The sequence below is a fragment of the Prinia subflava genome, chromosome Z (assembly GCF_021018805.1).
Source record: "Prinia subflava isolate CZ2003 ecotype Zambia chromosome Z, Cam_Psub_1.2, whole genome shotgun sequence".
In the NCBI taxonomy this organism is placed as follows: Eukaryota; Metazoa; Chordata; class Aves; order Passeriformes; family Cisticolidae; genus Prinia; species Prinia subflava.
The window spans coordinates 83,157,083-83,183,431 of record NC_086283.1 but is presented as its reverse complement, the minus strand read 5'-3'; the positions used below and the strand labels follow the sequence as shown (position 1 = coordinate 83,183,431).

Below are 26,349 nucleotides of genomic sequence, written 5' to 3'. Positions count from 1 at the left end.
GCCCTGAGGCCCCATGCATGCTGTTTCTGTTCCTGACCCTTTTGTGATGGGAGAAACAAAACCATAGGCAAAAAATGGGAGGAGGTTTCACCCAAGATTTATTCAACAGCAGGATGGGGTGGATTTTTTTGTTTTGGTTTGGGTTTTGTTTCTTTATTGATAATCCCTGATGCTTACATCACCTTTTTCTTGGCAAGTGGTAAGCTGACTCTCTGGTCTCTTCTCTAAAGTATTTCACTAGCTGATTAAAACCCACTCTCTTGCTGTGAATCCTTGATTACACCAAATGTGCAGCGCTTTGCATCTACCGACAGGGACCACTGTTTTCCACGTGCCTGGTCACTTTCGGTGTAGGACTTTGTGCAAAGCTTTTTGGTATCCAGGTACTCTGTATATGTACACTGAGCACCCACATGCTTCCTGCCATCTCTGAAGAGTGAGAGAAAGGCTTCTGCCTAGCAGTGGAGTTGTGCCATCCTCTAGCCTCCACAGAAATGTTTTTCTTAACTGTACATCAGCAAGAAGAGGGGACATCCACCACTGAGGAGTCCCTCACCCACCACTGAGGAGAGGGGACAGCCACGGGGAGGTCTGCACCTCGATACAGCAGGGTCCTTCACCCATTGCTGAGGAGAGTGCACACCCACCACAGAGAGGCCCTTTGCTCAGAGGTCCCAACACCATTACTGAGGACAGGGGACAGCCACTATCGAAGGGTTCTTCACCCAACTCTGAGAAAAGAGGACATCCGCGATGGAGGGGTCCCTGACCAGCCACTGAGGAGAGGGGACAGCCATGGGCTGAGGGGTGCCAACTTCATTGCTGGGGAGAGCAGACACCCGCTGCTGAGGAGAGCTGAAACCCATGGCTGACTGATCCGAAATTCGTCACTGAGGAGAGGCGATACCCACTGCTGAGTGACCCCAACCACAACACGGAGGAGAGGGGACACCGACTACTGAGAGTCCCTTTACTCATCGCTGAGGAGAGGGGACGCCCACTGGCTCAGGGATCTTTCACCCACTGCTGGGGAGAGGGGCTCCCACCTTTGAGGGGTCCTTGAACCATCACTGAGAAGAGGGGACCCCCACAGCTGAAGGGACCGAGGAGCCGACGGGGCTCCCCCCCTCCGGCTACACCACATGTTCCGCAGGGAGACTGGGGTGGGGTAGGGGCACCCCCGGGGGCAGTGGAGAGTTCGAGTCCCGCGTCGGTCGGCTCACCTGGCTGGACGGTGCAGCGGCAGACTTTGGCTCCAGCCCCTATAAAAGGTAACGGAGGCGTGAGTCAGAGCCGCCGCCTCCTCCCCGCCCGCTCTCACTTACGTGCGGCCGAGCGGGCGGGCAGGCACGGAGCCGCCGTCCCGCACCCGCGCACTTGCTGGAGATGAACCGCGCCGCGCTGCGCGTCTCGCTGCTACTCCCGCTCCTGCTCCTGCCCGCCCCGAGCCATGCCGGCTCCGACAGCGAGAGTGACCAGGAACACGGCGGCGAGGAGTCCCCGCATTCTCCGGGGAAAGGTGAGCAGGGGTCCCTGGGTGCCCGGGGTTCCACGAGTCGTGGGGTACCCCGCTGCTGCCTTTGGGGTCCCCGTGCACGAGGAGCCTCGGAGCTTAGTTTGGGATCACCAGTGCCTAAGCATCCTGATGCGTGCAGCACCCTGATCTAAGTTTAGGGTCCCTGATACATGGGCTGCCCTGATGTACAAGGTTCCCTCCCTTGCTGGGCTGGGGGTCCTTGATAAGTGGAGCGCCCCAGTGCAAGAGGTGCTGGATTTGGGATGTCTGCTGCTTTGTAGAGAAGTGTCCCCAGTGCCAGGGAGTTTTCCTCTTGCTTGCCTTGGGGGTGGGGGGCTGCTGTACCTCCTGCTGCACAGTGTTAGGGCCCCAGGTACGCCCCAGGATGAGGTGCCCGTGTGCAGAAGTGTCTCCCTCAGCATCGCCCAGCTGCGGGCATTGCACCCCCCAGCACAAAGTCCCTGCCTTTGTCCCTGCTCCCGCCAACTCCCATGCGGCTCGACTGTCCCGACCCCTGCCCAGGGGCTGGGCTCTCGCTTTGTCCTCAGCCCTTTTCCCTCACTACTTCCCTCTTGCATCAGACTGAGGGGCTCAGAGCTTCCTGAGATGGGGGTACAAGGGTTGTGCACCAAGCAGTCCCTGCTTGCTCCGGGGGACTGCCCGGATGTTCCAACCCTGCACCCCGGCGCGGTGGACTGTGGCCAGTCCCCTTTATCCTGCTGCCCTGCATCCATCTCGTCCCCCCACGGCCCACCAAGAACGGGGTCTGGCCCCACTGCAGAGTTGGAGGGGGGCTGCCTCATGGCTGAGGACGTGACAGAACGCAGGGCTGCAGGGCTGTGTGCCCCTCCTCCTCCCCGTGAGATGTCTTGCCGGTGGTGATGTGGGGTCTCTCAGAGCTACAGGTTCAGGGGAAAAAGTCCTGGGTTTTTGGTCTCGGTCCCTTTTCTGATTGGAGGCTACAGCACTGCCAGCTCTCTGCAGGGATTTTGGGAAGTGCTGTGGATTTGCTCTTCTGAGGCTGAGTGCTGCACTGGGGCATTGTTGTCCCTGGTCATGCTCCATGCCCCCACTTTGCCCACAGGTTTGTTTCCCGGGCTCAGCTTCATAGTATGTCCTTGATTTTGCCTCTGGTAAGGAGTTGTCCTGACCTGTGCCAGGACAGCTGCCATGTGGTTGGACCAGGAATTGTTTCATGCCAGGAGCTACTTTTGTTACTGCGATGAATCACTTTTCTTACCAGAGCTGTTCTTGCTGGGCTGAGCACTGGACAGAGATGGGGATGCAGACGGTTCTTGCCACAGAGATTAAGTAACCCAGGCCACAGGGTGGGTGGTGTCGGGGGTTCAGGATACCGTTGCGCCGTGCGGGCCAAGGGGCTGGACACTGCATGAGGCTTGGGTTGGGTGGGTGGGTGGGAGCACTGGGATGCAGAAGGGGAAAGGAGGTGGCCAGGAGGTCAGTAGGAAACAGGCAAGTTAGCCTTTGCTAGAGGCTGAAGGTGTTAGAGGCTTAAGGTCTGGATGGAATCCTGTGAGAAACAGGTCATGGCTGGAACCCTCCAAGGCTCCTGCCAGGTGCCAGGAGCTGCGTGTCTCAGCATCTCTGCTGGGTGATGAGCTGGTTCCCCCTTCCTAGATGCTTGTGCATGAGGCAGGGCTAGTGGCTCCCCAGCCCACAGCACCCAGCATGTGCTCAGGGATTTGCTATGGGGTTGCTCCCTGAGAAGACTCTGGTGTGCCCAGAAACCTGAGTTCCATGCTGTATTTTTAGGAAACAGTATGTCCCTTTCCCTGCTTCTTCTTCCTCTTATTCAGATGTGTTTTGTTCTCAGTGTCCTCTTCCTGCTCATTCCCCAAAGTCCTTTTCCTCCAAGTGAACCTATTTTTCTTGTTTAATACTCCTTATCCATCTCTCTCCCCAGCTCCTAGCACTGATCTGTCCTCTGGGATTTCCCCACTTTTATCCCGTTTGTTGGGATAGCCCTTTCTCTGGCAGCACTCTGATTGTTTCCTGTTTCCCCCAGCACTTGCTGGGGCAGCTGGGTTCAGAAGGAGCAGGAATATGCCTTGGAGTAAAGCCTGCCCTATGCCTTCCTCCACCCAAACTCTTGCCCCTCTCATAGAGAGTTGGCACAGTCTTGAGCTCCACAGCCCAAGCAGAGTCTTGAGCTCCACAGCCCAAGCAGTCCTCCCCCAGGAGAACAAAGAACAAGCCCTGCAGCGACCTGTGCTACCAGTGGCAGATTAAGGGCTGATCCCAAAGGCTTCCAGTGGGTCAGAGTTTATAAACACAAAGGGGCTTTAATGCAGCCAGGCTTGGGAGGGATCAGTGCCCCCATGAGCTGCACACAGGGTGGTGCCCTGGGCTAAAAGTACATGGGTGCTGCTGAACAGGGGCGTGTCTGGATGGAGAAACCAGGGAGGAGATGGGTCTGGGATGGCACAGCCCTCCCATAGAGACACTTCCTGTGAGGCTTGGCAGAAGGATGCTCAGGTTATGCGCCCCTCTGCCTCTGCTGTATTTGCCACAGGCTGGAGAGCTGGCTTTGGTCAGCATGAGCACAGTGGCACAGTCCAGTACCACAGTCAGGTTATTACTCGCAAGGGACAGGGTGTTTGGGTGTGTCTTGTAGGCTGGGATGTGGCTGCTGTGGCTGGTCCCTACTTTGGGACCTGCACACTATGCATCTCTGGTGCATCCTGGCCTACTGATTCTCAGGAAAAACATTCCACTTACCCTCTCTTCTGGGTCATGAACTCCACTGATCCTTTCATAGCCTGGGACTGATCCATAGACAGGGCACAGCAGGGTGGTCCTGATCCAGCATCTGTGAGCTGAACCCATTCCCCGGGACTTTGAGACAGGTGTGGCTCAGGATTGGGTCCCAGTGGGAAGAGGAGGCTCTGGCAGGATGCCAGCACTCCCTGTGCCTGAGCACAAGGCACCACCATGTGCCCAACTGATAAGAGAGCAGGATGGAAGAGCTAGAAGTAAGCCCACTGTCCTGCCTGCCACATATAAGCCATGAAGCTGCTGAAGTTCAAGGTGCAGTGGCTGTGCTGCTGTCAGGCAGCATCCACGCTGTGAACAGCACATGTTTTTCAGCATTGTCAGGTGCCCTGCAGCAGCCTCAGACTACACAGACCCTAAAATATGGAAAAGTCAGGATGAGAGTTGCAGATCCATAGGGCAAACCCCCTGGTCTCCTTCCTTATTGTTTGGCTCTGCGGAGGGTTGCCTCTGGGTCTGTGCAAATGATCCTGAGTCCTTTGGGTGCACAGTCCATTCCTGTGTGCCTTTGGTGAGGTCTACTGGGTGCAGCTTGCTGCATCTGTGCCTTTCCTATGTGGGATTCACAGCAGCCAGTGGTTGAGCTGGCTCTTCAAGCTGCCAAAAGCTGCTCCTACCCTTCCTCCTGAGCTGCAAGACATGCTGAGCAGCACGCTGGTAATGGCAGCGTCTGCCTGAGCTCGGCAGGAAAGTGTTGTTGGATGGTGTTGGATGTCAAGGAGGGAAGGGAGCTGGCACTTGCAGCAAAGTCTGTATTCCAGAATGGGAGGGCTGAGTGGGAGCAAGGAACAGCAGGAGAAAGCACAAAGGGAGGGTGTGAAGGGGGGAAACTCGTGGGAAACTTGGCTGGATCGTGGGCTGCTGGGGAAAAGCGAGTGGCAGGCAGTACTCAGGTGGACTGGGGGGCTCTGCACAGCTGGGAATGGAGGCCTGCAAGGGCAGGAAGCTCCTGTCAGCACCCCACTGTGCTCTCCTGCTGGAATCCCTGCAAGGGGTTCTTCTTGCACGTTATCTCCAGGTGTGCGCATCGCATCACCAGGGCTGTTTCCCCCATGTTTTCGGGAGCGCTTCGCAGTCCGTGCCGGGGCAGTAGGTGTTCAGAGGAAGGGCAGGGCATGCAAAGAGCTGCAGCACCCGCTGCCGAGGTGCAGCCACGTCTTTTGTGGTGAGCAGCAGCAGTTCAGTAGAAAGGAGACCTGGCATCACTCAGCTTTTCGAAGGAGAAGACGTGCTCCGGCGGGAAGTGTGGGAGGCAGACTGAATTACGCAAACCGACACTTGGGCAGGGCAGTGGGTTAATGTTCACGGTAAAGGGGTGCGAGGTTACAAATGCCCCCAGGTGGAAGGGTCGGAGTAGCTAGCGCAGGGCTGCTCTGATCCACGCCGAGGCAGGGGCTGAGGCTGAGAGCCTGACCCAGCGCCCCCGCCGGGCTCGCCTCGGCGCTCTCCTGCGGCGCTCGGTGTTTGTGCCAAGGGAGCCCAAGACTGCAGAGCTGCTCTTGAGAGATGCCTGCCCGAGGGGGTGGCCTGGCTGTGCCATCACTGCCCTCAGATCCACGGGATGGGAAAACACACTCAAGGGGGCTTCAGTGGGTGGATAAGAGCTCACAGATCCTTTTGGGTTTGATGCAAGGCATCTCTGGGGAAGTCTGTTGTGTTGGGGTGGACTGAACTGGCTCCTGGCAGCTACAGCCTTCGGGGTGTCCAAAGTTGCTGGGCTGAGCTGGCAGGAAGCACTGAGAAGGGTTCAGAGCCCCCTTGGCTGTGGGAATAGGAGTGTGCTGGGAGATGTGGGAACCTGAGGTAAACGGGACTGTGCTGACACAGCAGGGCAGGTGTCAGCATGGGGTTATTTCTCAATCTGTGATACGATGTTTGAACTGCTTTCTGTCCAGGCAGAGTCCCTGGAGGTGAGCAAAAAGTGGGGTGTCAGGGCAGGCTGTGCCAGCTGAGGCATGTACAGTGAAACAAGGCACCATGTGCCAGCCCTGGAGTGCTGTGCCTTACCTGTGCCAGGACTGCCCCAACATGAGCGTTTCTTTGTGCAGATAGTGCCAGGAGGGGTAGGAGAGTGGGAACAGTGTGGTAGAAGATACACAGTGTTTCCAGGGGAGGGTCTGTGTTCTCTGGATTTTGTGCAAAGTCAGTGTCTGGGTAGCAGGTCTCTTTAGTGTGAGCAAGGTAGGCAGAATAAAGAACTCTCAGCTTGCTGTAGAGCAGCTGGATGCATCCCTAGACAGTGCCATGCCAGCAGATGTGGAGAGGGCACTGCAGTGTGTCCTAGGGCACATGTATCCTGGTGCATGCAGCTGAGGCTTGTCCAGTCCTCTGCTTACTGCTCCTTCTTCCTATGCCTTTGGGAATACCTAAGAGATTCCTGTGCATTTCTCCTGAGTGTCAGAAAAGCGGCAGAGGTGAATCACCACTCATGCCAGAGGGAGCTCTGAGATCTGTTCCCATCTCTACAACACACAGTGCCTCTAAACATCCTCCAGCCCTTTCCAGCCCAGTCTGGCTGTGGTCATCCACTCTACTGAGCAGCAGACGCACCAAGACACACAGCCATGCCCATGCCTGGATCCTCGCTGAGTGGAGGGCAGGATCCTGCTGGGCTTAGGGCCTTGCATAGGACATCTGGGCCTGGGAAAGCTTGCCTCTTCCTTTCTCACCCCTGAGCTGGAATCCACTCTTATTAATAGCAAGTGTGTGTCGATAGCTCTTGTCATCGGCAAGGATGGGGGCCGGAGCAGCTCCTGCTGAGACCCTCCTGCATCCTGGCAAGGCTGGCAGACAAATGGCCCCACCAAGGGACAGAGATGATATTTGGGCTCAGCTGCATCTCTGAAGTGCTCCTCCATGTCACTGCTGCTGTATGAATGCCCCCCTTTGCCCCAAGCCTCTCCCATCCTGGCATTCTCCACTCCTGTACTCATGGGCTGGGAAGTGCCAACAGCCTGTCTGCAGTGGCAGTGTTGCTGGGAAGGACAAATCAGAGGAGGAGTGCATGCATAACCTGTTGTGCCAGTGAGAGGAGGCACATAATCCGTTCGGGCCACGTTTCCCTGCTTGGGGCAGATTTGACCCCACGTCCCTTTGCCTGGAGATGGTTGTCTAGAAGGGCTGGTGATAGCCAAGGTGTTTGGTCAAGGGCTCTGAGAGGAGGTTCTAGTGCACTTCTAAGGCCAGCTCCAGTGATGTGCCAGGAATCCAGGCATTGCTGGCAGCCCTTCAGTGCAGGAGCCAGCCTTTTGAGTACTGGGTACTCTCAGGACCTTCCCAGGAGGGCCCTGTCCCCTCTAGATCTGCACAGTGGGCACACCACCAGCTATGGGAAGCTCAGGTCATATCTTGCCCTGGTGTGGTCACAGTGTGATCCATTGGTGACACAAGAAATTCAGAGGTCCTGGTATGGGATTCCCCATCATCTCTCCTGCTTTTCCTAAGGAAAGGGTCTTGCATGGTAGGACATTATGAAGCTCTGTTTGGGAATTTGGGTGGTGACATGAATTAGAACTGGGGACAGAAGCTAAGCATTTTGCCTGGTGCATTTTCCTCTGAAAGTCCATTCCCACCACAGGGACACTCACAGATGTAAAGAGAAGGTTTTGATGCTTGTTTTCCTCCTCTGCTGTCAGTCCCAGGGCAGCTTTCTCAGGTGAGAGGAGGATGTCTGCATGGTGCAGTGCATCTTGCTGCCCAAACTCCTTGTAGAGTGTGAGAGCTGCACTTGTGAAGTGTCTTGTCTTGAGGCAATGGGAGGTTTTGACTGCTCTGGAACAGCTGCTGGTACAGCTGCTCCATAATGGAAGCCAGTATCTCTGATTTTTCTTTTTTAATGATAATGACAAAATGTCAGCCCTAGGGTTTTCCCTCTGATTGACAACTGCAGGGGACCTGGCTGTGCTCCGAGGAGGCAGTACCCTCTGGAAACCTGTCCTTTGCTGGGACAGAGGGAGAATTGGGAAAACAAAGGCAGGGAGGCGGATGGAAGGCAGCGGGAGCCCAGAGACCTGCTGCCTGGCAGAGGTATGTTTGCTGACAACCTTTCCCTTCCATTCATGTGGTTCTTTCTTTTCTTTTTTTTCAAGGCCAGAGCCACTGGAGCTATGAAGGTAAATACCCTGCAGTTACTTCTGCTTTTTTCCTACTACCCAGCAGATCCTGGAACTGAGCCAGCTGTGGTTAATTATTACAAGGCTTCTGTGTGCACTCCACAACTCACCCTTCCCTCCTGCCTGACCCTGACACAGTGCCCGTGCTCCGGCATGGATGGCCTGAAGAGCCAGGGGTTGATCTGATTTCACCAGGAAGCAGCAGCTCCAACGAGGGCTTTCCCAGCCCCTTGGGTGTGGGGGGATGCCCGTCAGGGAAGGGCTCCTCCCTGAATGCGAGTTTTCCTGACCCTGTGCCAAGTGGGGGAAAAGGCTGCTCTTCCCAGGCTGGACTCATAGCCCATGGTGGGACTTTAACAAGCCCAGGGATTACCTTGTCTTCACCTCTGCCCTCTGCTCTCCCTCCCCATCCTGCCTGGTGCTGGTCCCCCATTAAGGCCTGGGGGGCTTCTCCACAGCACCCATGATGGGCATCACCACAGTGCTATGACAGATACACCCCTTACTACTTACTGCACCATCACTCTGGGGTTTGGTTTAGCTGCTAATGCCCAGCTCCATATTTACAGGGGTCCTGCAAGGGGCTGGCTTGGGGACAAGCCTGGGATTGCACTGGCCCAGGACATGCTAGAAGCAGCCCTCTGCAGTGCAAAGGGAGGTTTCTGTGGTACTGGAGAGAGGTGGCTATTTCAGCAGCCAACCCATTCATGTCAACTGGCCCTTTTCCCCAGAGGCCAGGAGCACTGTGGTACCTTGCTCAAGCAGCACTGGGAACGATACCTGCCAGAGGCCAGGCTGTGCAAAGCAACAAGTGTGTGATGAGCTGCAGGGCAGCAGCTCCTCAGCCTGCCAAGTCCACTTGTAAATGATCTTCTTGCACTCTTCCTAAACACCCCAAAAATAGACTTTCCTGGCAGCTCACCATGCTCTGAGACCTTTCCTGATACAGCTGCATTCAGTCACATGTTTGCACAAAGCTGCTCCCAAGCTAACTTCATGGGAGCTAAACTTATGTGCGTGGCTACTTTCCTGGCCACTGCCAGTCCCCTTCCCCAACACCTCCAAACCTTCTTTTTGGAGGTGTCCTCACGCTGGAGATCTCACTGACAGTCTCTCCCTTCCTTCTTGCACCAGATCTGAAGCACTGGAGTACAGACTACTTGGACTGTGGGGGCACCAAGCAGTCACCCATCAATGTCGACACAGCTCAGGCCATCTTCAGCCCTAACCTGAGGCCGATCCAGCTCTCTGGCTACAGCCTGCCTGCCAACAAGCAGCTCAAGCTGAAGAACAATGGACACACAGGTGGGGGGCAGAGGCAACTGCAGGGGCTGGAGGACAAGGAGAGGATGTTCAGACTCTCCCCATAGGACTGGGCTGCTCCAATGCCCTTCCCCTGGGCTCCGGGAAGGAGATTGTCTTGCAGGCTGCAGCCTTGTTGCCTTCTAGGCCAAAAGGGAAGCAACAGGCTGTAGAAATTTTACAGGTCCATTTGTTTCCTGGATGAGGTGAGAAAGCCCCAAAGTGTCCAGAGATTTTGGAAACTGGCTCCAGAAGTTTGTTAACTCCACCAACGTGTCCCTGATATTTCTGATGCTGGTTTTCAGCCACTGGTTCTTCCCCTGCATTTTACTTTCAAAGGACTCATCAGTCTCTGGATGAGACTTAGACTTTAAGCTACCTGCATCTGTCTTTTAGGGCACAACATCAACCACCTTACTTTGTCTGTACTTAAGGATTCTATCTCAAGATCTTAAGAAATTATAATAGGTCTTTTTATTTTCCTTCTTCAATATTAGAATGGTTTTTTTGTAAAGTTCTGGACACAACTTATTCACATTATTTTAGTATCAGCCTCATTATTCCACATATGGAGGAAAACCACATCTTTCCACAGCTGAGGATGGTTTGACCTGGTTGCTACCAGCTTTTTCTTGGAGGAGGCAGAATGTTTTGTGCACGCTGGTGTCCACCAGTCCCTGAGCTAAGAAAAGGTTATGGAGAAAGGGACTTAAGGACTTGCTGACGGTGTGATAAGGCACCTCCTTGCCCTGGTAGCCAACGAGCTGGAGCTGACCTGTGTATACAGCAAACTTGACAGGTCAGGCTTGCTTTGTATGGTCAGATTAGCTGCGTGCTGCATGCACCGAGCTCTATATTGTGGCCTCCTGTCCTAATGTGCCTGCAGAGTTAAACTAGTTGAGCTCAGTAGTTGCTATTTTAGACACCCTGGCATCTGGTGTTGCTTGGTGTTTAGAAAAGCAGTGAGAGCATTTTCACTGGGCAGGGGGGAAGTACTTTCTCACATGCTTTTAAGATGCCTTTTTTTATTGTGGCAACCACTGGTCTGCTTTATGAAAAGCCATAAATAAATAAAAAGTTGCAAGCCCAGTAAGATATTTGTACAGTTACTCATTTTGGTAACAAAGTATATATGTTATATAAGCTTTTTTGAGGACCTGAAAATGACTCAGGTAGTTAGGAGAAGGAAAACAATGGCTTACTTAGACAAAAGAAGTGTAAAACCAGATAAATTCATAGGGAGTGAACAGTTTCTCACTTCCTGTATTTGAGTTTTCTATCTCTGAACCCAGTGGCAAGGAACTCTAGATGGCCAATGACTCATCACAGCCCTGTTACGTGGTTAATCCCAAATCTGTGCCCCATCAGTGATGTTACTAAGGGACACCCCTCTGAAAATTAAAAAGGGATTTTACATTAAAAATTAGGAAATGGTACTTAAAAGGATGCAACAGCCTTTTTCAGAGTCCAGGGATGCTCCTGATATTTTTGCCACATGACCAGGTAACTCAGTTTCAGATTTGCTACATTGCTACGTAAGTCCAAAATAGCTGTATAAACCACATTCAAGTAAAGAAAAAACAAGGTGTGAATGTATGGTATCCAAAGAGGCAAAAATTTTAGCTTCAAGTACTTTCAAAATTTTTAATGTTTCTGTGCCACTAGCTTCAGTGTCGTCGTACACTTGCGGACTGCCTCATTTGAAAGGTCCCAGCTCGCCAAGAGTTGCAGCTCTCTGTCCAGCTGCCCTGCTCATAGACATTCACCTCTCTGCCAGTATCTTTCTCTGTGAATTTTTTCCGTGGTCTCTTTATATTATTCTCACTTACTGAATAAATTGTTGGATAACATTTGGCTTGGAGCTGGCCCCGGGAGTCTTTGCAGAGGGGCTCTTCACTTTCCAGCGTTTTCATAGCAGCTATTTTTGAAGCTGACGTATTTATTGCAGTATCCTACAAGCTGAAGTCAGAGGTTGAACCCTGACATATTGGCAGGCTTGCCCACAGCCTCATGACAGAAGGAAAGCAAGGTCTTCTGTTGTGACCAGTTTCTAGAAGCCCAGGGTGACTGTTTCCCTTGAGACACCTCCCCTGCATACCTGTGGAATGGACTGGGCTTTATGTTGCATTACCGACCTCTTCCTTCTGCCTCTGCAGTTGTCCTTGATCTGCCCGAGTCCCTGGCCCTCACTGGTGGCTATGCCCAGCAGTACCGAGCTGTGCAGCTGCACCTGCACTGGGGCTCCCCGTCGGGACCTGGCTCGGAGCACACCGTCAATGGGCGACGCTTTGCTGCCGAGGTAAGGAGCCCTCACAGTGCTGGATGCATCTTTTCCCTCACTGTGCTGGGCAGAGAAGGCACTAGAATGCTGTCATGCTCCCTGCCCATGGCTCTGGTTGTCACTGAATGTGGGCTGTAACTCCTGGCCAGGATCCTGGGCAGACCTGCAGCAGTGGAGTTCAGTGTAGCTAGCCAAACTTTAGTGCTGAGCCAGACTCATGCTGAAGCCTGGTCCTGGGCTGATTGAGCAGGAGCTGTGGCAGTCCCCAGGCTTTGGAAGCCAGCTTTCCTGGAGGCTGTGAGCCTGCTTTGGGAGCTACAGGGACTGTTTACTCTGTACACATTGTCCTCTTGCTCTGCCAGCTCCCATCTGGTCTTATCCCTCCTTCTCTAGTTTCTGTCCTCAAACTGAGCCTGGCTCTGCAGTGTTAGCCCCTGTTATGCAGAACAGAGCACTGGTTTGCTGATCCTGACCTGGGAAGTACCTGCAGACAGAGCTGATTTGCAGCAGCAGATTTTCGTGGTCCCACCAGCATTTTCCCTCCCCTGCAGTGGTATTCATCACACCTATATGTCTCTCACAGCCCTTGTGTCAGCAGGCTGCAGCCCTGTGTGAGTGAGCATCTCCCAGTGGTGTCCATCTGGCACTGGGATTGCATTTTTCCCTTCCAGATCCACGTGGTCCACTACAATACCAAGTATGACAGCTTCACAGAGGCAATGGTTCACCCTGATGGCCTGGCTGTACTGGGAGCCTTTCTGGAGGTGAATTCTATGGATCAGCAGGGGAAGGATGGGACTGGGGTGGGCAGAGCTGGACACTGTTTTGGGGACTGGCAGAAGTGCAAATGTACTTTAGAAGAAGGGGAGAGAAAGGGCAGATCAGCCCTGATAAGAATGAAGAGGTCACTGGGATAGGGTGCCTCTCTCAAGGAGCAATACCTCCCTTCTGGCACTGCCATCACCATCTTGTCTCCCTTTGGCTCCTGGCCTTGCCATTACCATGGGGTCTCTGTGTTGCAGGTTGGGCATGGGGAGAACCAATACTACCATGAAATACTTAAGCATCTGCCTGAAATCCAAGAAGTAGGTAAGGCCTGGTCCCACCTCATGCTTTGTCTCAGGGGCTGCAGCCCAGCAGAGAAACCAGCTCATCAGAGCAAGGCTGCAGCAGGCAGCCCACCTGCTTTCCCCTGCCCTCCACAGGGCAAACCAGCTGCTCTTTCTCCAGTGACTGCAGTGGCACATACAGCACCAGACTGCCCATGATCTCCATGCTGCTGTCCTCCAAGGGGTTTGTACCAATCTCACTCTCACTATGTTTCCTCTCCCAGGACAAGAAACCTTTGTGCCTGGATTCAACATTGCAGGTCTGCTGCCTGCCAACCTGAAGCTCTACTTCCACTATAATGGATCTCTGACCACCCCTCCCTGCTACCAGACAGTCAAATGGACAATCTTCAACCAGACCATGCTGCTGTCTCATCACCAGGTTTGTCAGGGCAATGAGTTCCGCCTCTCCCTGTAAGCTGGTGCAGGTGCCCTGTGCCAGTGCTCTGCAGCTCATCTGCTCCCAAAGGTGCTATGGATGCTGCTCTGTTCACACTGTTCTCCTTCCAGATGTCAATGCTGGTTTCAACCCTGAGAAGCCCTGACGATGAGCTTTTGCAGAACAACTACCGTCCCGTGCAGAACCTGCATGGGCGACGGGTGCTGGCGAGTTTCCAGACCACCCCTTCAGTGAAGCATTCTCCTGGTAAGGAGCGCATGAGTGTTCTCAGGCTGCTCCCAGCAGCAGGGATGCAGTGATGGGACCACAGCAGGAGTCAGTGCTTTGTGTATCTTACAGAAACAGAGCATTTGCAAGGGTTAGACCTGCCTGGCAAGTGACATGTGGCAGCACTAGGCTTAGGGTCCTGGTCTCTCCCACTTCTGTCACCCTGCCTGGGGATGATTGGTTTCTAGAAACATACTTTATCCTTAGTCTTGCAGATGTAACAGTAGCAGGACTAGGGGGTGCATGGTCAAGAGCAAACAGGCAGGTCCTGTAGCACTCCAGCTAGCTACTTCAATTCCAAATGCAATAGATAATTCAGTAGGAGCTGCCAGAGGTACAAGCTTGCAGTGAACACCCCTCCTCCAAATCCTGCAGGACAGGCAGTGCTGGGGACCCCTCCTGAAGGCTGTGCTCTGCCAGTGGGGCCTCACAGCCATCCCAGCCAGACACACAGTCCCCAGCCTGAGGGATCTCTCAACGCTCACCCTCTATTTCTCCTTGAAGGCCTTTCTTGCATTCGTGATTTCCAGGCATGAGTAGAAATCGCTATTAATCCTCAGGTGTGACTATCACTCTGCATCACTGAATTTTTGCCCATTGCCGCTCCCTGAGGTCACTGGGGGTTTTCTGTTCAACATCCTGTTCCTTTTTTGTTCTGGTGGCAATTCCTACACCTTTTGTGAAGGTGACTAATGGGAGCAGTACAGGGTCAGTCCCAGGCCTCTGGGCAATGCCTTGATAACCACACAATGTGGTGCAAGGTACTTCCCTCACCGTTCCACCTGCAGCCTGCTCACTAATGGCTCTAGGCTTTTAATCACTGTGGTCTTCAGCCTGGCTAGCAGTTTCCCATGTGGCACAGCATCAAATGCTTCACTGAAGCTGGGAGAGATAAAATCTACTGCATTTTCTTTGTCTAGAATATCACTTATCAAAGGAGGATATCAGGTTAGGCTGGCATGCTCTATCTTTGGTAAACCTCTTAGATACTTTATCATATTTTCCATTTACCTCCAAGCCTTTCTTTTACTACTTTCTTGCAGAAGCTGTTCCAAAGCCTCCCAGTGCTGGGGCAAGGGGACAGTTGCCCAGCTCTGCTTTTTTTTTTTTTTTTTTTTTCCATTATTTGCTATTTCTATACAAAAATCCCCACTGTAGCAAAGCCACAAAGGTCTTGTTCCAGAAGTGCCAGGAGAATGTCCCAGTATTCTTGAATGAGGTTACTGTCCCCTGCTTTGTGTGCACAGGATTGTTGGGAGTTTCTCAGTGCTAGCTGCCTGCTTTAGCCCTGAGGCTGCTGAGCACTGAGATGGAGTGCTGTGAGGTCACATCTTGTTCTGCTTGCAGCTTCACCTTCTGTGCCCATGCTTGTGGAACTTCTTGCCAGTCACCTCCAGTTCGGGATAACTGCGCCTGTTCCCAGCTGCTAGGTGGAGATGGCAGCTTTCCTGCAGCAGCCATGTAGCTGGATAGAGCCCATAGATAGTGCCACTCTGTGCACCATACCCGAGCCATGTACAGATGATAATGCAACTCTTGATAAGCCATGCTTTTATACTGGGCAAACATTTGTCCAGCACAGGTCTCACCCAGCACATAAGGCCACCAAGCCATCCCCATGCCAAGTGCCCTACCTGCAATGCATGGCTGCTCCTCCCTCAGAGCTGCTCACCATTTCACTGCAGGCAACTGTCCCAAGGCTGCTGCCAGTTGGGGTCACCTCATGTGCCCCTCTGGGGTCTCCTGTGGGGTCTGATGTAGTCATGGGGTGCTGCAGTGCTCAGCACCCCGCCTGCTTCCTAGGCTGTGGCAACAACAGTGGGCTCAGCAAGGCTCAGGTGTGGGCTGTGGTTCAGGGATCCTTTTTTCTCCCCTTTTCTCATGCTTCTGGTAGGGTGCCAGGGCTGGACTTCTTGCACCAAGATGCTGTGAGCTGCTCAGGTTGTGGCAGGCAGCTCTCCCCTGCTCATGGGTGATGGGGAGCCTTGTGGGCAGCCCTACTTTAGAAGTGGGGCCCAAAGGCCTGTAGGCTTGAGACTTACCTCCCCAAATACTTCCAAGGCAACCCCCTGACTGCGTTGTCTCTCTTTACAGGTAGTGATGATTCAGCAACAGCAGGTAGGTGAGGAGATGGTACAAAGCATGGGGAAGGTGGCCAGGGGGTGTACCTGCCTGGGAATTGGGGTCCTGTTCAATCCATGTGCTGAGTTGGGGGTGGGCAGCCACAGTGGGTTTGTAGGGCTGCTCTAGCATCCATGCTGCTGGTTCTCATACTCTGGTCTTTTGTCTCCTTTTCAGAAGGACACTCCAGCTCATTTCATGCAGGTAAGTGTGCTCAGCCAAGACTGGTCCTTTGTGGCCCCTCTTCCCCTGGACTACCACCCTCCTCCTTGCCTCCTCTTACTCAGCCAATAGTTGCAGGGGACCACCCCCAGAGTAACATGCCTGTGCTTGGCTTGCAGGAGATGTGCTGGCTGTGCTCTTTGGAGTGCTCTTTGCTGTCACAGCACTGGCCTTCCTGCTGTACATCTATAAGCACCGCAGCCAGAATGCACGGTGAGCAATGGGGGACACAGGAGGACACTGCCTGGGGGCAGGCTGGGTCCAGGGCACGAGAACGGGGTTTAATGGTGGTTTCGGGCAACAAGACCCCACCTGGTCTAACAGTCCCCTCCTCTTTCTTTCCCCACCAGGCTGGACTCACCAACCAAATCCAAAGTCATCTACACGGCAGCCAGCACTGAGAACACTGCGTAAACTCCACACCTCTGTGGCAGTCCCAGCCCCACTGGCTCGGCCTGCCACTCCACTTCCCCTTAACACCACCCCAGGTCAAGGAAGACCACTGCTCCAGCACGCCTCAGCTGTATGGGCTGTCCACATGGACTATTTGTCTGGAGGGCAGCATTTGGCCATAATAGATATTTTTGTTATAAAAAAGGATAAAAACTATTAAAAAAAAAAAAAAAAAAGAAGTAAAATCCCCCCATGGTACCAGCTGTCTCTGCTGCCTTTGTGGGAAGCCATGGGGCAGGAAAGAGCACCACCCTGGTGCAGCTGGAACTACAGTGGAGAGGGGTGGGCATGGGACCCCTTCCCAACCAGCAAAGACAGCATCAGCCTCTGTGCACTAGGCAGAGCTCCAGAGTAAACAGCACAAGGCTTCTTCTACAGCCCAGCCCTGCCCTCCATCACTCTGGGACTTCTTCCTCCTCTTATTTGTGCAAAGCATTGGAAAAACATAGCTGTGGCTTGGTAAGGCTGAAGAAAGGCAGAGCTGAAGGTGGCAAGAGCCACCGCTTGCTTGCTGGCCAGCCCCCACCGAACTCACCTCCAGCTCTTTCAGAGCTGTACTAGCCAGAACAACCCTAGATCTGTGGCTACCTCCCACCCTTCATGGTGGCTCCTGTGGAGCTGGAGCCAAGTCCCATGGAGCTTTAGGGCCATGGCAAAACCAAAAGAAATTTGCCCCATCTGGGAGAGGAGAGGAACCTGCCAATCTCCAGCCCTTAGCAGCCTCCACCCCAAAACTGCAAAATCAGAGCATAGCCACTGTTAGAATGGACAGAGCAGGTGTGAGGCAAGCAGGCAAATGGGGTCTGCAACTGCCAGACCATCTTCCTTCAGTCACACCAGCACAAGCCACTGTTACCCCTGCTTGTACCCTCCCCACAAGGGCAGCGCTGCTGGCCACACACAACCCCACTTGTCTGTGGTATTTAATTTTATTGGTATAAAAGCCCACTGTGGATAAAACTGCCTTTTCAGCCCGATGGCAGTTTCTCCCTCCCAGCCCTGTGGCACAGAACCAGGGCTGGTACCCGCCTGAAAATCCCCAAGAACAGGAGAGGTCAATGATCCATTGGAATGATCCCTTGAACCCCCTCCCAAATCTGTGCCGGCAACAGCTGTGGCATTGCATCTCCTCCCAAGCCCTCTACCACCCTCCATACCCACTGGGTCCTTTGGATACTGTCTTTTTCCCTCTCCTCCTCCCATCTTGCATGCTATCAGTATCTGTGGGTGCCCCAGCACCATCCTGCTGCACCAGGATGCCAGCTCAGCCCTGGCACGGCTGTGGCTCCTGGGACAGCAGGACTGGGTAAGGAGGTGGAGAAAGGAGCACTACAGCAGTCAGCCACGACCCAGGGCACGGCAGCACTTTGCAAAGCCCCTTCCTTCACCCTGCAGCGAGGAGGCAATGCAGACTCCCTGCCCTGGCATGGGGGCAGCACATCTGTGGCAGCGGGGGGAGAAGCGATGGGTTTCTTTGGGCTCAAGCCTCCGGCAGTCACAGACAGGCTAACTGGGGCTGAGCTCACAGCAGGGCCAGCAAAGTCAGGTCCCCCAAAACAGAGGTGTTTTATGGGGACTCCCAAAGGGGTGTTGGAGTGAGCCAGTCTCAGCCACATCAGTCGGCTGGCTGCCACAGCTGGACCCCAGTGCCTGCCCCACCAGGGCTGGCTGGGGTCCCCCAGTCCAGGAGAAAAGATATTGCAAAGAAGGTGATGACCCATCCTGCCGCCAGGATAGGAGGGGAGGGGAGGGGTGGCTGGGGACCGGAACATCCTGCAGGGCCTCAGGATCCTGGCTGGGGGCTGGCTCCGCTCCGTAAACCTACAAGAACCAAGAGAAACAGTGAGTTTTCACCAAAACCTACTCCACTTCTCCCAGGAGAGGCAACAACCTGTGCATGGCCTCAAAAACCACCTGCTCCTCTGGTCTGGGAGACAAGGGGACACTTGTTTGAGCCATTGGGACAACTTCTCGTCATCTCGGCACCAGTCCTGGTACCCCATGAGACACAAAGTGTCCCCCACCCCCATTTCTGGAGCAGCACTTACAGAGCAGGAAGCGCCGCAGGTTCTGCGCAGATCCCCCCGAAAGTAGGTAAGCCCAGGCAGCAGCAGCAGCCATCAGCAGGTAGGAGGGCACCAGGCTGCCCACGTACAGGGGGTTGCAAAATGACTGCGGAGAGGCATGAGAAGAGAAGGGTGAGCAGGCAGGAGAGAACAGGGACAGGACATGTGGCATCACCTCAGTGAATGGAGTGGAATAGGTGGCACCAACCCCAGGATTTGGTTTGTGAAGGGCCAGCTCCTTTGCTAGTGTCAAAGGCTATTTCCTCCCAGCATGGGGACCAGTACCTTGAATATAGGTCCCAGCACAGAGCCCTGCTCCTAGTTACTCACCAACCCTGAAACAGTGAGATGCATGATAACGACTGCTGCGATCTCCCACCAGCGCCGGTGCTCGCAGCCATGAAAGAAGAGGATCCCCCAGAAGGTGTGAAGGAAAATCAGCACCATGGTCATAAAAGCTGCAGGGAGAAGCAGAGGCGTCACCAGGGAATTGCCCACCTGACCTGGCCTGCAGGCTTGGGGAAAGGATGGAGATGTCAGTAAAGGGAAGGTAAAGAAACACCTTGGCTGTACTGGGAGGTGCTGGGTCAGACTCTCAGTGTGGGAGACATGGAAAAAAGAGCAGGGAGGGTTGCAGGGAGGAGCAAGATGGGTTTATCACAGACATATGTGACAGGGGACTATAAGGGGCTATAAACGGGTGAGGGTGCAGCATGGACAAGACTATGTAAGAAGGAAAACTCCAGCGCCTCATCTGCTGCTTCTATGGTGGGGCAGAGACGTGAGCGAAGGGTGCCAGTTACTCACCTGAGGTCAGGAAATACAGCTGTGAATCCCCATGGATGCCCACGGTGCCAGGTCCTAACGCGTCTGCCAGGAGATTGATCATGGAGAAGGCGCCGCTCATGAGACCAAAGCCCACACCAGCCACTGCGGGGACAGGGACATGTTAAGCTCTGAACCTCACAAGGGTCACCCCATGCACCTTCAAGCGAGCTCTGGCATGAGAAATCTCCCTTTGCTCCCAGAACCATGCTCAGCCCTGCCCAGCCTCACCCCCTGCCCCGCAGTCAGGGTGCGCTGCTCTCCACAGCACTCACCATACGCCATTTGCTGAATGGAAATGGGGGAGCAGCCGTCCTCGCTGAGGGCCACCAGCCCCTCGATGGCCTTCCTGTGGGGTGAGAGCACACTGGAGCCCAGCATAGCCAAGCCATCTCCCGAGGCATGGTGCAACTCTGCAGCATGCCACCTTCCTGGCAACTTCCTCCTCCCCAAGCAATACCCACCACGGAGATTTCCATGTGACTGTACCACCAGACAAACCAGGCATGTGAAAATCATGTGAGACCACACAGGAAGGTTTTCCACAGAGGAATGTGGGTGCCAGCCAGCCTGGCAGAGCAGGACCGGTGTGAGCGGGACGTTGGGTGTAAGGCAAGCAGCACCCCCGCATGGAAAGCAGCCCCATTGCAGGCGTGGGAGGCTGTACCTAATCCCCGCACTTAACGAAGACGTTGAGTAACAATGGAGGAGGTGCAGGAAGAGCTCGAAGAGTTAGAAAAATTCTATGGGGAGAGAAACTGGGAGAGGAGAGGCTTCATAGTATGTGCCAACTAGAGGTGTGACAGGTGAGGAGGATGCCAGGCAGCTTCTCAGCCCGGGGAGGACAGCAGTGCTTGGGACCAGAGATCCGCAAGGCAAAGGAAACGCAGCGGTTTTATGTCAGAGGCTGCTCCGTGGAGCTCTGCTACCCTCTGCCTGCCTGCCTCCGGCAGTGCCCTGCCGCAGGGAGCAGCACGAGCCTGCCAACACGGCTCCCCCCACAGCACTGTCCCGGCTTCCATCCAGGAAGACCAAGGAATGTAAAGGACACCTCATGTGTCTGCCTGCCCAGCCCAAGCACAGTGTCCAACCATCCACAGGACAGAGTGAAGCACGTGCTCCCCTGGCAGAAAACCCCCTGTGCTCCAAGACAATGGTATCAGGAAGGCTGGGAGCTTCCCAGGCTGCTCTATGATTGTGACCGGGCTGGTCAGGGCACCAGATCCTCCAGACCTAAGGGCTGCTCTGCCCCACCACCTAATACCCACTAAGGTCAACACACCGAAACAGGTGCCACCCATGTTCTCATGGTAAGCACTGAGGCAGCTTCCTGCCACACTTGACACTACCCCCAGTCCAGCAGCTCACAGGCAAAAATCTGGCACCACCACAGGCAGGAAGACTGGTCAGCAGCACTGGCACAGTGGGGGAGATGCTGTTACCTGAGGAGCTTGTAGTAAAGGAAGCGGAAGGCCTCTTGCAGCAGCACAGAGAACATCACCCCAAAAATCAGGAGCCCCTTCTGCAGCCGCTCATCCTGGGGGTTGCTGGCTTTCACTGCGATAAACCAGATGAGGGACGAGAGCAGCAGTGACACCAGCCAGAAGAAAGCCCTGCAAGAGACAGAGCTTATAGGCATCAGTGCTGTGCCAGAGCCCCTGCCATGCTCGGACTGCCACTGGCAGCTGTGCCTCAGCCTTGCCTACTCTCCAACCAGCACCAGTGCCATTCTGGTACCAGTGCTGGGCAGGTGGTGTCTCTATTGGTCTCACTCCTGTGCTGTGTCTGCACTTCTGCCCCGCTGGTCACCAGAACTGGCACCAGTGCCCCTGTTGTGGCCACAGCAGCACCAGCACCTGTGCCAGGCTCATATCCATGCCAGTATCAGTTCCAGTACGACATCCTTCTGGTCCCACAGTGGTTTCCCAGCCACATACATAAACCAGTACCATTACCAACTCTCCACTCATACCGTATGAGTGCTGGTGTCTACGATGTGCTGTGACAGTAAGAGAAACAATATCGGTGCTCCTGTCACACAAGCAACAGCACCAGCATCAGTAATAGTGACCCCAGTGAATCCACAACAGCACCAGCAAGAGCACTGGGGACTCCAGTGAGTCCACCACAGCACCAGCACCAGCACCAGCAAGAGTACTGGCAATTCCAGTGAGCCCACCACAGCACCACCATGAGTACTGGTACGTCTGATGCAGCCACGATGGTGCTTCTGCCACTACCAGTCACATGCCTATCACACCCCTGATGTCACCCTGTCACACCCATACTGGTACCAGTACTCCTGTCACGCCCATACTATACCAGCACCGTCATTGGTACCAGCACCCCGTCCCGACGACAGTGATCGTGTTGAGGCACTGGGACTAGCACTCCATCGCATCCGAACTGGTACCGGCACCAGCAGCACAATCAGTGCCCCCACCACGACCGTTCTGGCGGCAGCACCGGCGCTGGTGCCAGCGCCCCGCCGCGCCCACGCCGCTCCCGGAGGCGATCCCGGTCGCACACCAGGGCAGCACCAGGCATCGCGGACTGACCCGGCGATGAGGATGATGATGCGGAGCGGGTCGCGGGCGATGGTGAAGATGAAGAGGCCGAAGGCGGGCCCGAAGGCGATGAAGGTGCACCCGAAGAAGACGGCGAGCGTCATTTCGGCGGGCGCAGGGACACGGGACCGGGGTCGGACCCGGAGCTCGGACCGGACGGCCCCGCGGCCCCTTCCCCCTCCGCCGCCCTTCCGGGGCCGATGACGTCACACGCGCGCGCGCCGCCGCCGCCGGAAGCAGCGTCCCGGGGCGGGCCCGCGGGGCGGGCCCAGGCCCGTCAGTCACGGGGGCTGCTGGATGCCGGGAAAGGCCCGGCCGGAGCGGGCGGGGCCGCCCAGGGCAGGAGGCGCAGCAGTGAAGCGTTGGGTGAGCTTTGTCAGACACCCCGTGTGACCCTTGGGGGTCCTGTGCAGGAGCAGGAGCTGGGCTCGATGATCCCTGTGGGTCCTTCCCAGCTTGGCACGTCCCATGATCCCGTGGGGATGCAGGCCGCGCCCAGGGGAGCTTGGCCTCGTCCCCACGGCCACCCCGTGAATGGGGCCCTGTGTGGCCCCCCAGGAGCAGGGCCTGGGCGAGGTGTGGTGGCTGTCCCACCCTCGGTGGTTCTGTGTTTCCTCCACTTGGCACCTCCAGTCCAGCCCCATTTCAACAAGACTGGCACAGAAAGGCACTTCAGGGCGCTTCCCTCTTGCAGACAATGGCACCCCAACACACACCCTTTCCGCCTCCAGAAGACTTTGGACAGGAGCACTGGATGTAGAGTTCGGCACCTGCTGAACCAGCAGAAATACCGCACCCATGCCAGTCTTGGCACATGCAGCAAGGTCAGAGAAGGCTTTTGAGGGGTCTGGATTTTGTTAAGTCGTGGAAAACAGGCCCTGTTTCTAAGAGGTCCAATTCACAACAGAGAACTCCAGTGTGGAATACAGAGGGCTCTCCTGAACCAGGGAAATCCCAGGGGAGCAGTGAGATGTGGTTTCCGGCATATCCCCACCAGCTCATGGGCTTGCCCTCACAGGCAGCAAGTTGGTAGCTGGCAGTGGGAATCACAGCATCTTTTCCACTTGTTCTGGGGACACAACTGACATTTGGCTTGGTCACCAAGGTTTACAAGTCAAGTCACTGCCCAGCACAAGGGGGAGAGAGTGAAATAGATTTGTCCCTGCCTAAGACTTCATAACTTTGCAAAACAGCCCAGAGCCAGCCCACCTGGCCCTGAGAAAGTCACAACTCACTCTGTAAGCCAGGGACATCCACTTACAATCCCTGTGGTACTCTCTGTTACAACTGTGGGGATTCTGCCCGCTTGGCCAAGAGAGCCTCTGGGAGCTTGCTCCTGAGTGAGGACCCATGGGGGGTGGAGGGGCTTGCCAGCTGGGAGATGCGGCTCTGGTGGCTTCAACATCAGGGAGGATGGGTCACAGCAGGGGCTGTCACCAGGGACATCACCAGGCTGCCCCAGCCCCACCACACCTGGATTCTGGTGACTAGTGAGTGTGCATGCAAAGGAATGCTGGGCTGGATAGGGATGCAGGCAATGCCAGGGTGTTTCTGATGGAAGAAACACAAACTCAAGGCAGGACAGGGCTGAGAACTGTACTTGGGGCTGAAGGAAGAGGAGGTTAGACCTCTCAGTGGTGGCAGGTGCCCAGAGAGGCTTTGTGGGACATCCTGGGTGTTCACACCAGGAAGCCCTGCTTCCTCCCACCCACACATGCCCTTTCCATGCACCAGGCCTTGACTCCAAGACTTGTGTTCTTCCTGGCTCTGCTGACTTTCCAGCCCAGACTGCAGCATCACGACCAGGCCAACATGGACACAGCAAAACAGACAGAAGAGTGTGAGGAATATCTGCATCATGAGATGACTTGGCTGCTGCAGGTGATAGAGGGGAAGAGGGACACACCATGGAAGCCCCAAGCCTTTCTCCAGTGCAGCAGCAGGGGCTGTTTTGAGGTGCTGTAGCAGCTGTGGTCCTGGACACTGTGGGCTGCTGGCTGGACAGGCAAAGGAAGCATGCCTCTGCCAGTTGCAGGAAGCAGGAGAGCTCCAGCAGCAAGGAGGAGGACAATGGCCAGAAGAAGTTCAAAGGTGTCCACAATGGTCTCAGATCTTTGTCATCACCCCATTCATCACTAATGGAAACATTCAAGCTAAGGCCTGATGGGGCTGTGAGTAACATGATCTATTTGAGAGTGTCCGTCATCATTGTGGCAAAGATCTTTAGAGATCCCTTCTGACCCCAGCTATTCTGTGATTCTAAAGCAGGACCTGCCCAGCACTTGAAGCATGGACTAGCATGATAGATTCAAGACCAGTGATTTTATCTTAAAGCAATACTATGAAGTTCACCAAAATGATGATCCTAGCTCAATCCCCAAAAACAATAAACATCAGCATAGGGAAGACATCCTGCAAGAAAGGCATCACATAACAGAACCCTGATAACAAGTGCTTTTTATTTATTTTCTTTTGCTCTGAAAGGCAATAAATCAACCTTGTGACAGGCACCCACTAAACTGATGCAATGATTTGTCCACAAGAATCTCTGTCTGCCTGTTACCCTGTCCTAAACCTGTCTTGCAGCAGAGATGCTCCAGTGCTGATCCCAGATCCCCATAGCAAACGGAGCAGGAGCCACATGTCCTCCTGCACTGCACACTCCACTGTCACAGGCAGCACAGCTCCCAGCACTGCATATAGGGCATGCTCTATATGCTCTCAAAATTGAGACGGCGCCACATGGTCCTGGCTATCCACGCTTCCCTCCAACTGCCTTGTCCTCTGCTGGCATTGAGGAGTCAGTGATACTGATTTGGAAGCTGTGAGATTTGTGTGGCACTTAGCTTTAGGGGGCCTGACCTAAATCAGGTTTTGAAATCCCCCAGAGCCTTGCAAAATGCTCACAACTTGGCAACACAGTTTTTCTGGCCCTCACCCCAGTGTCTCAAGCTGTAGGTGCAGGGAGAGACTGAGGGGTGGCAGTAGTCTGTGCCTGGCTCTGCACAGCTTGACATGTCTCATCAAAATATCTCAGATGCTCTTTGTGTGGTCCTCCCACTTCAGCATGTAGTTCAAGGGCATTGAACAAGAAGGATTCATAGATGAAATGAGGCACTGGAGAGATGAGAAAACTGGAGCAGAAAGCAGAGGTGAGAGGCTGCTGAAAGTTAATATGCTTGTATATCAATGGGGTGGCAACCGACAGCAGGGCTGAAAGCTCTCTGGGGATATCTTCAGTCTGCCAGGCCAAAATAAACAATTCCAAAGGTTGATATTCTATGGGAGAGGTGGGGAGAGAGGAAGGGGGGAGGGCACAGGCACTTCAGTCCCCAGTGTGCTTCTGTGACACCTGTGGGGAGACATGATCCCATGCCAGCAGTTCCACAGTGCCCCATGCTCCCAGAAATTTCCATGGCCTACCTATTTCTCTGTGGGGCAGCAGGGGAAAGGAGATGGGTGGAAGAAGGGAGGTATTGCAAAGCTTTGCTGAACCATAATATAGCTCATGTCTTTCTCAGGCTGAGCATCACCTGGGAACAGCAGTCAGGATCTCACTGCCAAATCAGAGGCAGTTCAAAGGATTAAAATGTCTCTTGCAGCAAGGTGTAAACAGTTAAGCCAAGTGGACTGGTCCAAATCAGGAGGCAGCAGCAGCTAATGGGGAAAAAACAGTGGGTGTGAAAGGGCTCTTTGTCCCAGCAGGAAGGCGAAGGGCACCCAGAGGCTGGGCACTGGGACGCACCCTGACCAGGGCACAGGGCAGGCTTATTTGCAGTGCAGGGTGCTGGCTTCCAGAGAAGACGTGCTTTTACATGCTGGTTCTTTTCGAAGGCAGACAGCCTCCTGCCTGGAAGGTGCTTTGACTAAACAACAGAATGGCTCAGCTGATGCACTGCAGAAGACGAAGGCGGGCCCAAGGAGGAGCTCCAGCTCTTGTGCAGAGACAGCTCAGCAGTCCAAGACACCATGTACTGTCCTCCCCTCCAGCTCCTCCAGGCCCAGGGTGGGAGGCTGCAGCTCACAGCAGACTTTGCAACCTTGGAAGAATGAACTGAGGATGAGTGCCCCATGCATGGGGAGTTTTTTTGCCTGCTGTAGAAGACCTTAGGACCACAAAACAGAATTGGGCCTCGGAGAGGGCAGGAGGCCAGCAGCACCTGGGCAGGAAAGAGATGCAATCTCAACACCCTCCTTTCCTGAGCCGAGAGGCACAGCAAATAAAGGAAAGCAGATAACAAAAGCTATCCCTGTCAGTCTCTTGCTGGGTCTGGCTCGACAAGGGGTCAGCATGAATTGTGTTTCCTGGCAGTAT

General features: G+C 54.5%; 2 protein-coding genes across 2 annotated transcripts; one reads left to right on the top strand and one right to left on the bottom strand.

The window, feature by feature from the left end:
- Window positions 1–1,281: 1,281 nt before the first annotated feature.
- LOC134563679 (carbonic anhydrase 9-like) lies at window positions 1,282–16,779 on the top strand. The gene is made up of 12 exons (XM_063421847.1): window positions 1,282–1,519; window positions 8,398–8,421; window positions 9,556–9,726; window positions 11,880–12,022; window positions 12,676–12,768; window positions 13,027–13,093; window positions 13,338–13,495; window positions 13,624–13,759; window positions 15,875–15,898; window positions 16,079–16,105; window positions 16,243–16,336; window positions 16,474–16,779. Exons 1-12 carry the CDS (start codon window positions 1,387–1,389, stop codon window positions 16,535–16,537), a joined length of 1,134 nt encoding a protein of 377 aa, XP_063277917.1. The 5' UTR covers window positions 1,282–1,386; the 3' UTR covers window positions 16,538–16,779.
- Window positions 16,780–17,469: 690 nt separating this feature from the next.
- Window positions 17,470–22,250, bottom strand: LOC134563680 (gamma-secretase subunit Aph-1b-like). The gene is made up of 7 exons (XM_063421848.1): window positions 22,026–22,250; window positions 20,910–21,080; window positions 19,743–19,816; window positions 19,450–19,572; window positions 18,973–19,100; window positions 18,625–18,748; window positions 17,470–18,397 (listed from the first exon to the last, which is right to left on the bottom strand). The coding sequence occupies exons 1-7, from the start codon at window positions 22,136–22,138 to the stop codon at window positions 18,360–18,362; spliced, it is 771 nt and encodes a 256-aa protein (XP_063277918.1). The 5' UTR covers window positions 22,139–22,250; the 3' UTR covers window positions 17,470–18,359.
- Between the last annotated feature and the right edge of the window lie 4,099 nt (window positions 22,251–26,349).

What these genes read in the sequence shown, in the direction of transcription:
- LOC134563679 (XM_063421847.1), top strand. Translation starts at nt 1,387, where the DNA reads ATGAACCGCGCCGCGCTGCGCGTCTCGCTGCTACTCCCGCTCCTGCTC. An exon ending in GAAGAACAATGGACACACAG is followed by an intron (nt 9,727 to 11,879) that starts GTGGGGGGCAGA and finishes CTGCCTCTGCAG; the next exon opens with TTGTCCTTGATCTGCCCGAG. An exon ending in TACTGGGAGCCTTTCTGGAG is followed by an intron (nt 12,769 to 13,026) that starts GTGAATTCTATG and finishes TCTGTGTTGCAG; the next exon opens with GTTGGGCATGGGGAGAACCA.
- LOC134563680 (XM_063421848.1), bottom strand. Translation starts at nt 22,138, where the DNA reads ATGACGCTCGCCGTCTTCTTCGGGTGCACCTTCATCGCCTTCGGGCCC. An exon ending in ATCATCATCCTCATCGCCGG is followed by an intron (nt 21,081 to 22,025) that starts GTCAGTCCGCGA and finishes TGTCTCTTGCAG; the next exon opens with GGCTTTCTTCTGGCTGGTGT. An exon ending in CCTGCGGCGCTTCCTGCTCT is followed by an intron (nt 18,398 to 18,624) that starts GTAAGTGCTGCT and finishes TGGTTCTTGTAG; the next exon opens with GTTTACGGAGCGGAGCCAGC.